At 41.5% G+C, this 12817-nt stretch overlaps 1 protein-coding gene across 1 annotated transcript in view; it reads right to left on the bottom strand.

Moving 5' to 3' along the window:
• Positions 1-1426: 1426 nt before the first annotated feature.
• Positions 1427-12817, bottom strand: part of Tet2 (tet methylcytosine dioxygenase 2) — an 80627-nt gene continuing 69236 nt past the window's right edge. Inside the window, exons 8-11 of the mRNA XM_027395746.2 lie at positions 12164-12253; positions 10025-10162; positions 7373-7724; positions 1427-5985 (exon numbers count right to left, since the gene is read on the bottom strand). Of these exons, the coding sequence (XP_027251547.1) occupies positions 4526-5985; positions 7373-7724; positions 10025-10162; positions 12164-12253 (2040 nt within the window). The 3' untranslated portion in view covers positions 1427-4525. The remainder of the gene's footprint in view (positions 5986-7372; positions 7725-10024; positions 10163-12163; positions 12254-12817) is intronic.

Here is a 12817-nt window from a genome sequence, read left to right as displayed (position 1 = left end):
TGTAAGAAGAAAGTCCATAGCCCCCTGGCCAGATGTCAAGAAGCAAACGTGTCATGGAAGAGGGTGAGCACTCATCTTAATTCTGGAGAGCAATGCTCCCCCACTCTCCTTTTCTGACAGAGCACTCACCTCCAGATGGCTTTTTAAACCAACAGCACCAATTTAGAGCTCTCAGGACGAGGGTCAGGCATCTTGTTGAATCAAGTCATTTCTCATGTATCATGGTTCTCCTGCAGCAGATTAGGCAGGAGCCAAAGCTAGTGTTGAATTATCCAGTGTAGGAACTGTTGTACCTTAAAGTGACTCGAGGCTCAGCGAGGCAAGACAGCAGTGACTCTAAGAGCAGCTTTGACAAGTGCTTGGAGGTTCTAGGAGAGGCAAGAGGCCAATAAAGCTCCTTGAGTGTTGGTTCATCTGTCATTTCCTGCTGTTCATCCATTCAAGTCCACACAGCACTCCTTTGGCAAGGTGCTGACAATACCCCCAGCTTCTGAAGGCTGGTGGGATCCGGATGCGGAGGAAGGTAGCAGGAAAAGCTTTGAGATTTGTGGTGTCTCACAGTTCCCTAACCTTGCAAGGGTGAACAGTGGGGATTTGCAGAGATTCGGTTAGATGATGGATCATGAAAAGATTTAAGAGTGTGCCCAGGGGATTCAACTTTCAAACAGTGGTGTGTTGCTCTTCACGGCCTGCTGGCTTGGAGCAATCCTGGAGCGGCATCTGTTAGTGAGCTGAAAGTTACTAGGGGCCTTAGCTTGTACCACTTGAGTCAAATTTGTCCCTAGACCAACAGAAAAAAAAATATGGAAGAGGGAATTCCTTTATTAAAGGCATGATGGAAATGAGTGGCCTCTAATTTGGGACAAGGTAGGCTGTAAGACTCTAACTATTAACCATGTCCTGGGATCTGGGAAGCTTTGTAGCCAGGGTGCAGCTGGGTTGCAAACTGATTCCCATGCAGAGAATAGATGGGGCTGAGAGCAGTGTTCCTTCAAGCCCCCCAAAACCACACGGGACAGGTGCTTCTGGAACTGCTCAGGCAACCTTTCCTGTAGCAGACCCTTGGAGGCCTTTGATAGGCAGGAAGTGAACATTTCAGAGTGACCATGAACAGGCTGAGATTACAGACTGGGACATAAGCCTGCAAATATGGACCAGCTGATGCTGAGCTAAAATGACAAGCTAGGACCAGCTGCTGTGGTTACTCCATTCTTAATTATCCATCTGTATGTACAAAGGAAATAGGCTGAAAGTGAGCAGAGAAAGGGGTGATGAGTACATATCCTGACTAGAGAAACAGCTTTGGGGCATTCATCTCGATTTAGTTTTACATGGGGAAGAATTGTGTAGAAATTATCTATAAGACAAAACCCGCTTTTTCCCATTTTACCTCATTTGTGGAACAGAAATTTCTGCAGCAGTATACTTGGAGTGCATTAAATAAATATAAATTTTATTAAAAACACTCACATAGCATTATCAGGAATGATATAATAATAAACAGCTTTCAAATAGCCTGCATAACATTACAATACTTACAGTATTTATAACCGTCCTCAGGTTTTATAAACAAACCCAACATCTCATGAATGAAACTAAGTTAAAAAAATAAACCATAGAAAAATGCGCACCGAAGTTCATTATCTTAGTGTCAAACTACAAAAGATTTTCCTAACAAGTTAAGCACTACCTTGTAAAGTGAACTATACATCACTGTGCGTCAATCAAGATGAAAATTTCATTCAAGTAATGTTGACACCATGCAGAAGCACTTTCAAGTATGGCTCTGTAGTCAACCTATTCCTAGAGAAGCAAATTGCTGATCTGCTTTCCATTTGATCTGAGAGAGGTTGGGTGTCATTTAATTGCCTCTCTTCCTCTACAACCCATCTTCTCAAAACCACACTTTCCTGCTCCTGTTGGCCAGCAGTTTGACAAATGACAGTGGGTGACATGTAAAGCAAACATTCCTTATGGATGGCCGGCTCAATTGCCAAACGCACCTGCAGGAAACTGATGTCGTAGATTCAACATCATGGTGTGGAAACCATTAAACTCCTGGTTTTGTGTGCAAAGCAGACATTCTGAAAGTCCTAATGACAAAATGTGACCAATAAATTACAAAGGTCTCCACTCATCACAAAGCTATTTATTTGAAAAGCTAGTAAGCAACACTGTATTTAGGCCACAATGTAACAGAGTCCTATTGCACAGCACACCACCAGATCCCAGGACTGTTTGGAGACACTCATGGATATGAACCTGAAATCATTCCTAGATCAAAACCCTTTTCGGATTTGGCCAACAGTCCTGTGGTGACCTTTTACTTCACAAGTTTCCCTTTATCAGGTCAGTGCACTCTATTTTAAACTTTTTACTCTGTTAAAAAAATCATCAAAACTTTCCAAACTTTAAAAATGCTTTTCTTTATAATTAAAAGTTGACAGGTTTACAAAATTAGTTTCAGTTATCAGTACATGTACAAGCAAAATGGGAGGGATTCAAGATAAAGACTTAAACCCCTGAAAAAAGAATATATTAACTGACAACTTTACATAAACACAGATGACATGTTGGCATAAGGAGAACGAGCTGAATATCCCTGAATTTTTAGAACAAAAGTTTGAAATTCAAGTTATACTTGCTAAGAAATCAAGTATTGAAAACGGTATGCTTTAATAATAAAAAAAGACTTTTAAAAAAATGGTGGTATACAATGCTATAAGCTTTCACTTAGTTCAATATCCCATTGCCAAACTAGTGTTGAGGTATATGACAAGTAGGAACATCACTCAAACTTTTAATCAATTCTTAGCTCATATTAGCATCTATTTGTAGCAGTCTGAGTAGCACCATCGTGATGTGAATTTTTCTTCAATCTCATATATATATAATATATATATACACATATGTATATATTTAATTTTTACAGTACTAAAATACTAAAGCATTGCATTAAAAAAGTTTTGTTTTACAATTTAATTTACTATACAACTCTGTCATCTTTTTATACAAATTTATGATTTAAAATCACCACAGCAAACCAGCTGCCTATCTTGTTTGGGGTTTTTGTTCTGTTTTGTAACTGACAGATTGCTTAACCCTGACTGCTCATCTTATGCAGGCGTCAGTCCACTCCAGCTTCCTGGTTAGGAGACTTAAGCAAAGCAATGACATTGAAATGCATGAGTAACCCAAAGGCAGCCTGCTGTCCTGACCATACAGATGCACGAGACAGTGTGGGCCTAGGTGGACAAGCTAGCTTTGCTGGGTCTGTGGCATTCCACTAGTTATGGTCTGCAGTTAACAGAGAATCTTCAGCTGTACCCACAGAAGCAAATGAGCTTGTCATACTGTTATTTATAGTCATCATGTAAGATGAGCACCAGAAAGCATGTATATTGTGGACTAACACATCCATTCAGTTTCTGTTTGGATTTCACAGGCCGTGTCACAATCAATACTGCTCATCAGCAGATACATGGCTAAAAGCAATTGTTTTAAAAGCTTTCCTTTAAAAAAAAATAAACTTTTAATCCTAAATGAAAGTAAACTTTTTAAAAAACATCTCAGTACCTTAGCATTGTTCAAGTTGCCAAAGCTTAGGTAGGCAAAGTGCTTCTAAAACACCTCTTAAAATATTTCAATATACATGTATTTGCACATATAAAAATGTGTATATGTACACATTATGTTTATAGTCCTACAAGGACATCACTGGATGAGCACAGTCCAGAGGCCTTTAAAATGTCCACGTTTTAAAAACTCAACTGTATAAGAATAAGTAATTAAGACAGAAATGTAAGTGAAAGGTACCCCAGGTCTTGAAGGGCACTCACTGCACTGGTCGCATGATAAAAAGGCATTAACTTTTCGGCTATTAAAGACACCGTTTTTGTAGCACCATTTCATGTCATACCCAAACAAATTCAGTGTTTTGCCATTATTCACCAAAGCTTCCTGTAATTACTCTTGATAAATAAGTTAATATTAAGGTTACAGTAAAAACTGCATGTTAAAAAGCCATAATTCCAGTATTCAGTACATCAGAGATCAGCACCAGATGATTCCTGCAACTGTACGACTACAGTACTGTGTCCCATGACTATGTAAAGTTGGTATTAGAAGTGGTCACCTGTGTGGAGTTTCGAGAGAGCATCTCACACACACATGACCTCAGCCAATAAGAGAACCAGTGGTTTTGAAAATAGAAACCGTGGAGCACTTGCTTTCCACCTTCCCTTTGCATAGGATGCTTTGGTCTTTTTCCTGAATGCCACCAGTGACCACTTGGGAAGTCAGCAGAGATTAAGTGCAATGGTAAAATTAATCCCTATTTTGCTGGTGAGTTGACACCCTCCCCCAACACACATGTACACACACATGTACACACACACACACACACACACACACACACACACACACACACCATTTGTCGTGGATGCTGTGACCTTTCCCAACTGCCCATGCCATAAGACTATACTACTGACAGGTTGTTCTTGGTGGCCTGGCATAAAGGACAGCATCATACATATCTGTTGTAAGGCCCCGTGACCTGAGTGAAGGCATATGGAGATGTAGTCACCGTGGAGTCTGTGGTCACGGACCCTGTGTTCTCAGCAAGAGACTGGATGAAGCGCAGGTAACTGGGCTCAGCAAGTTCCTGCAGCTCTGTGGGCTCACGTTTTACCCTTTTGCCATGGCTTTTCTGAGACACGTAGTCTGGTCCATACTTTTCACACTCCTCCTCTTTCTCTCGGGCTTTTTCAGCCATTTTAGCTTCCCAGAGAGCCAAGCCATGCTTTGGCTCATTCAGGTTCTTATGCTGGTAAAATACAAGTGAGATCCTGGCAGGATGACCCCGGTCAGGATTATTTATTCGGGTTGTGGCATGAACCTCTCGCTTTGCACACTCAATGAGAATGGATCCGTGAGTTGGAGCCACAGCCACCCCTCCAATGTTAGGATCGAGAAAGCTCTGCTCACTGTCTGACCAAACCTCCTCATTGTCCTCCATAGAAGAAGCTGCACCCTGGCCTGCTGCCCCAGGCTGCTTCTCCTGACTGTCCTCAGTCAGACTGTGTAACAGACCTTGAGCAGGAGCAGTGCTATTATGATTAATCCCTGGAAGCACCCTTGATAGCCCATTAGCTGTGTGGGAGAGTATGTTGTTCTCCTTGTTGTGGAAGGCGTGACTGGAGCTGGTTGTCATGCCTGAAGCTGCAGGGTAGCTGTGGATAGTGTGAGTAGGTGGCTGATGCTCCCTGTTTCTGTAGTCTATGTTTGGATTGCTCATGCTGTATGGTAATCTGGAGGTAACTCCCATGAAATGGCCATCCACCCCAGGGGTGGGATAAGGAGGAAATGTTGCCAGGTGATGTACATTCGGTTTTATGGTACAGTCACTGAAGGCATCTCGCTGCATGTTTTGGTTTCCATAACTTAAGTACTTAGAGGGACTGTCTCCAAACCTCTGTTGGTAAAGTGTGTGGATGGGTGGTAGGTTCAGCTTGGTGAGGGGGTTCTGGCTTGGATATCTATACAGATCCCTGGGCTGAGACTGGGGGGAGTAAGTACTTAAGAAAGGAGAGCAGCTGTCCACGGACACATTCCCATTGCACCGGTATGCTGCATATTGGTTATTCTGGTTGAAAAACCCAGGGTAGGGGCTCATGGGGTCAGAAGAACTCAAATATGAACCTGCAGCTTGAGATGAGGTGGTATAAAGGTTTGCATGATTGGTATTTCCATACATATCTGAAGTGTGTGAAGAACTTGGATAAGGATTAAGTGGATTGGGACGTCTCATGTATGGGTTGGTGGAGTAAGAGCCAATGGACTCAGATTGAGAGTTACTGGACAAGATAGGCTGTGGCTGTGGCTGAGGTGGCTGTGCCTGTGGCTGGTGTGGCTGCTGTACTTGGGGAAGGTGCCTCTGGAGTGGCTGGGGCTGCTGTATGACAGATCCTGAAGGCCGCAATTGTTCTAAGGAGAGAGCAGGGACAAATACATTGATTGTTATTTTAAGAACTCTAGTGGATATACTTAAATATATACAAAAGCATAGTTAATCCTCCCACCCCCCCCCCCAGCAAGGATGAAGGGAAGCCAGGGCTCTGAACATAGGCAAGCATATTCTTTTGTGTCTGAAGCATTAGAATAAACACACTGAACTTTTAATGATACATTTTGTAAGTAAGGAGAATGGGAATCCACCAGTCACTTCAAAGGCCTCTGCCTGCTCTACCTGTCTCCATACCCTTCCTCAACTTAGCCCATGTCCTCATCTTTGATGCAAACAGAGTCTGATGAAGCAGTGACTGTACCGTAATAGTGCCTCCCCTTACCTCTATTGTTGCTGGAGAACATGTTTTGTTTCATTTCTCAATTGGCTGGCATGTGACAGGACTTGTTATATAATTAAAATGACAAGAAGAATGGCATCTATCTATTCCTAAAAAGGATCTTATACAATTGGTCAGTCCTACTTCCTGAGAACATTTCCTAGGAAGGAAGTTTACCCAGTTGTAGAGAGCACCTTGTAGAAAGATTTGGCTTGTAAACTGTAAACTGTTCAATGGACCTGCAGTGGTGATTCTGAGACATGAACAGTTGTCTATTACAGAAACTAGTAAGAAGGGGATTTTCATCCCTCCAAGCAAAGAGAACTGGTTATAAGCAAATCAGTGGTAAGCTAAATTTAAAGAACACTCTTGTCAAGTGTTCTTTACAAGCCAAGCCAATATAATTCCTAAAAACTGGATTTTTTTTAGTAGCTGTAATTGTAGACATAAGGCAAGGGGCTCCGGGCCCATTCTCTATTAGTGCTACCATAGACAGAAGCTCGTCTGATGAGTGTGAGACCCTATCTAACCAGATCAAACCTGTCTATGAAAAAAATATACTCAGCTCACCCTCTATCCTGTAAATTGCATTTTTCAAGCTCATTTCAATATAGTACTATGTAAGTATCTAGGCTTAATGACTTGGAGTCATCCTCAGTTTTCTCTCGTCAGTAGAGAGTTTTGCACTCTGAGAGGCTTTACTTGCATAGTTTCTTACACAATTTGACTCAAAGTCTTGTGATCCCCTCCTGCTCCATCCACTGTGTCTGTGTTCAAACGCTCCCTTCTTAAACTTGGTCAACAGTCACTGCATGATTTGCATCACTTTCAACACATAAGCGACCAGTTTAAAAGTTTGGTTATGTGTTACATATAGAGCAACCCCAATGTCTCTAGACTGAGATGGATGGAATACCAACTCTCTGACAGCTCCGGTACAGCCTCAACCAGGCCACTTGGGGGAGGATTGTGGTATAGACTCTACACCCAGCACACAAAGCCACAAGTAAGTGTCCCACCGAGTTTACCTGGCAGCTGTTTCATTTGGCTTGCAGTTTCCATCTGCTTTGTTCGTGAGGAAGACTTGTCCTTTTCATTCTTATTCGAGCAGTTCTCCAGGGAAGAAAGCTTTTCAGCGGCAGCTCTCTTGGCCTCCAGTTTTCTTTGTCGACAACTCTTGACCGGCTCTGCTAACATCCTCACTTTCCTCCGAAAAGAGTTCAGGACCTGAATGGACCCATTTCGTATCTTCTCCTCCTGACCTTCAGCACTCCCAAACTCATCCACAGGAGAGATTTTGTACATTGGTAATACGTGCAGCTGCTCATCCTTAGGTTCTCCTCCAATTTCTCGATTGTCTTCTCTAGTGAGGGTGCACACCTGATGGGGAGGGAAAGATTCCAGGCTCACTTGCAGGTCAGAAGAAAGTGTGGACATGCCCGTATCCACATGTGTGCTGGGTCAGCAACATGCACACTGTCAGAACCAGATCTGCCTGTTATTAATGTAGATAATGTACAAATGGAGGGCAGAGAGAAAAGACAAGCTCCCCTTTAGACCTTTCCAAGTCTATCAGCAATTGCTGTGAAGTGACTTGTCATGCACTTTTAGATAGAACTCAGGGAAGAAGACATATTTCTTCCAGATGAAATGATGCAATCCCCTATTTTCCACATATTAAACACACACAACAGATCATTTCTTTCAAGAAGGTACAGCCCGCTTCTAAGCATGCCACTGCCATATGCAATGGGGTGGGAAAGGTGATAGCATAGACATAGTTGGGCTTCCCTCAGACCTGACTCCTAACTAGTTAAAGTATACTATGTTTAAGAAACTTTACAGCTTGGCTGTTGTCGTGATATTTTAGAAAGCCTGCCTAATGTTCAGAGTGCAGAGGTAGCTACACTAGTCAGCCATACAGGCCAGGCAGTAATGATACACACCTTTAATCCCAGCAGCCACACTAGTTAGCACTAGTTAGAGGCTGGGTGTTGGTGGTACACACATTTAATCCCAGAACTAGAGAGGAATATAAAGCAGGAGGAGACAAGAACTCTCTAGTGACTGGCTGCTTTGCTTTTCTGATCATCTTGAACCCCAAAAATCTGTCTTTGGGTTTTTATTATTTGTCCTACAGGCAATGATGGCATATGACTTTAATCTCAGAATGATGGAGGCAAGTGATCTCTGTGAGTTTGAGGCCAGTCTAATCTATAGAGCAAGTTTTAATACTGGCAAGTCTACACAGACAAAACCTATCTTGAACTATATCTCCCATGCCCACCCCCCTTCCCCCCAAAATTACAAGATGCCAATTGAAATAAAAATGATCTGGTCACAGATATAACTCATACATAGCTTCACAACCCTCTTTTGCTTTAATTTAAATTTTCTTTTCTTGATAAATGAAGAAAATAAGACCTAAAGGACAAGTAGACATAAAAATGTGTGGTTGATACCCCTAAAAGGAATGTGATCTTTCTAAATGACTAAAAGGAATGTTTCCCAAACGCATGTCTCTGCATACATTTCTCTTGCATATTTGGCACTACTTATGTCTCATCTATAGTGCTTTTCCACCTAGCCCTGTCAGGCTCTCTCAGTTCTCACTCCAATCACCTCGTGGAATGAAGAACTAACTACATGGCTGAGCTACTGAGTTTCTTCTGCCTTCTAGAATATAACACAGCCACCAATAGCTGGGGATGACCAGGGTGATGAGTAGCTTGTTTTCCAGGATCTAACCTGTTTATGACCAAGGATGTGTTAATCCATTGTGTCCACTGTAATACATAGGCATAATGAGCTCCTTGTGCGTGTAGCATGAGCATGACACTGGGTGTCAATTACTTCCCATCTTAGTTTTGTGGGACAGAGTCTTTCACTAAGCCTGAAGTACAGTGACTTGCCTGCATGGCTGGATAGCAAGCCTTAGAGATCCTGTTGTTTCTGCTTCCCCTATGCTGGGATTGAAGACGCCTGCTATAGCACTATCTTTTACATAGGTACAGGGGAGCTGATTCAGTTCTTCAGGCTTGAGAGCAAGTACTTTCCTGGCTGAACCACTTCCTCAGTTGCCAAATGACTGAATTGGGTCATTAAAAACTGTGGTGGTGATAACATGCTTTTCATTTTTATTTCTTTGAAAGGAGAATCAATACCTTGTCTTGTGACTGGTAATGTACACATGTGTGTGTTTTCTCTTCCCAGTTGTTGGTTATAATTCACTACATACCTAAAGTTGAAATTTGAATTTTAAAAAGATTTCTATCTGTACGTATGTATGTGTGTGTTGTTTATGTGTACATGAGCTAGCATGACTTCGAAACCAGAAGAATGTACCAAATCCCTTAGACCTGGAATTACAGGTGGTTCTGAGCCATTCGTGAAGCAAACACTTTAAACCACTAGGCTATCTCTCCGCCCTCATTTTTTTTTTTTCTTATAAGCCATTGGAAATAACCATGTCCAGACCTGATTTAGATTAGTGCTAGGATGTCCAAACTCTCATGTGCTTGACCAACATGTCTACTAACACACCACTCCATTATGAGCATGCTGGTAGTGACCAGGAGGGTTGGTTACTTTGTAACACAACTCACATCTATCCTGAGCCAGTGCCACCCAGCCCATGCTCTCCACCTGCAGATGCTGCTGGCTTCATGGGTTCCACTTACCAATGTGCTGCCATTTGCCATGTTGTGCAGGTCTCTGTGGGCGTGAGCACAAAAGTCCATACATGCAGTGACCCCTGAGAACGGCCGGCCTTCCTTCAGACCCAAACGGCACTCTGGAGCTCTGTGTTCATATTCAATCTGAGAAAAATATATGTGAGTGGGAAGGCACTTCAGAGAAGTTTGAGAGTATTTTGCACTAGAAAGGAATATCTAGGTATTATAATATATATCTGGAAAATAATGGAATGACAAAAAGCAGAGTCCACACGTAAACACAGAAAAGTTTCATTTGACAATATTACTGAAGAAAAATCCATGTGTGTGAGTGTGTGTGTAATGCCAGGGATCAAACTCAAGGCTTTACAGGTTGAAGTAGGCATTCTACCGCGGACTTACCCTGCCAGTTCCCAGATTTCTCCTTTCCCTTTACTTTCCACAAACCCTCCCTGCTCTTTGAAATCCATGGCCTCTTTTCCACTAATTCTTAGTGAAATATATACATACACGTGCACAATAATTGTTATTGTAGCATATATTCCTAAATATAACCCGCCCATGAGCATGTGCGAAGTGGCATTTACAGAAGGTAGTCTAACTTTGATCTATGTACACCCATGTAACAACTGCTATAACCAAAGTCAGGCCCGTACTCTACATTCCCTGAAGTTTCTGCCAGTCTCTGGAGTTTTCCCCCCTGCTTTGGTTAGGCCCACCATACAGATAAATGAGGCTTCTACATAGTCAAGAAAACAACCCATTTGAAAAGAAAATGTATGAGATGGAAGAAAATCTGTGTAGATGATACTTTTAATTATAGATACTATCCAAAATACCTAAGTTTTTTTAAATAAATAAAAGAGCCAGGTGTTGGTGGGGCACGCCTTTAATCCCAGCACTCGGGAGGCAGAGACACTCGGATCTCTGTGAGTTCGAGACCAGCCTGGTCTACAAGAGCTAGTTCCAGGACAGCCTCCAAAAGCCACAGAGAAACCCTATCTCGAAAAACCAAAAAGAAAAAATAAATAAATAAAAATCCAGTCACTTCATTCTTCCTCCCCTCCAGCACAGACTCAAGACTGGGTACATGAATGTTCCCTACAGGCTGATGTCAGGAACAGCTTTTCCTCTGTGTACATGTCTTCCTAGTATTTATTAGGTGACAGTTGCTTTTTGTGTTTTATTTCTAAACACATAGAAGTCAGACTGGTCTCTTGATGCCTCTGTATGGATATAAACAGGTCTTCATTTGAGTTCACATTGTGATTTTCTTGTGGGAATCAATCTGGAACAATGTCTGACCTCATCACCTAGCCAACTAGGGAGCCTAGTACTTGCTACAAATATACAATGTTTTTGTATTCGGCTTTTTCCCCCCTTGAAGACAGAGTTTCTGTGTAGCTTTGGAGCCTGTTCTAGAACTTGCTCTATAGACTGGGCTGGCCTTGAACTCAAAGAGTTCTGTCTGCCTATGCCTCTGCCTCTGCCTCCAGAGTGCAGGTATTAAAGACATATATTGTTACTACCTGGCTATATTTGGCTTTCTTCATGGAGACAAAGTCTAACAAAAATCTGACATCTGGACCCATATATAATAAATGTAATATACAGTTTATATGAATATTGATAATCCTGTGAAAGCATACTGCAGTCAGGGTCACATGATTTAAATACATTCAACAAAATCTTCACATGAAGATAAATTAGTAGATAACACATCAGTTAAGACTAAAAAACTTTGTTTTAAAGGCTGAAAGGACCAAGAATATGCCTTTTTGATGGCAAAATTCATATACTAGAAACAACTCTTCAAATAGTTTTAACAATTAAGAGAAAAGCTGAGGCTTCAGAGACAGCTCAGCAGAGAAGAGCACTCACTGTTCTTGCAGAGACCCTGCACCCACATAATGGTTTATAGCTGTCTATAACTCCAGTTCCAGGGCATATATATATATATATATATATATATATATATATATATATATATATATGTATGTATACATTGTATACATGAAGAAAAGGAAAAATGAAACTTTCAAAAGAAGGTTAAAAAGAAATCACTCCTTCAAAAATACTTCTGGACTCAATAGGTTACAAATATTGAACAAATAGTTTGAATCACAAATAACCACTTAAACTTACCTGATTATTGTATGCATCAGGTGCACATTTCTTGTATATTGGAGCAATTAAAGTAGACAGGTTTTGCAAATGAGATTCTAGTTTCTCTTCCTGTATAAAATGATTTAACACATTTTAAATTAGACATGAATATAAACCTGTGTGCTTAGACACAAGGCAGTCAGTTGTATTATTCCCAAGTGTATCATGTTTTATATCCTAAAATATGACTACTAACATGAATGACGGGATATCAGGGCTTGGGCTTGGGTAAGATGGACTGAATCTCTGCCCTGTGCTTGTGGTGAAGTGGTAAGCCAGACAGTTCACAGGAACACATTTCTTTTCATTATTCAATTGTTCTTTAAAGAAGGTGAACACCTAAATTTGTCTAAAGACTGGACAGTTTACTTGAAAGGGAAACTTGTTATGTTCTCAATACCCTATGCTCACAAAGAAAAGGTTTTCAGATAGGTTTCTGAAGTGGGGTAAATTCCCACTGACACACTCAGGAGACAGGGTTTCCCAGGGTTTCCCAGTATAGCCCTGGCTGTCCTGGCACTCACTCTGTAGACCAGACTGGTCTCAAACTCACAGAGATGCACCTGCCTCTGGTTTGCTGGGATTAAAGGCGTGCGCCACTACCCCTGACCAACACATTCTCTTTTTAAAATT

The sequence above is a fragment of the Cricetulus griseus genome, assembly GCF_003668045.3.
Source record: "Cricetulus griseus strain 17A/GY chromosome 1 unlocalized genomic scaffold, alternate assembly CriGri-PICRH-1.0 chr1_0, whole genome shotgun sequence".
Taxonomy (NCBI): domain Eukaryota; kingdom Metazoa; phylum Chordata; class Mammalia; order Rodentia; family Cricetidae; genus Cricetulus; species Cricetulus griseus.
This window is presented reverse-complemented; position numbering and strand designations above follow the sequence as displayed.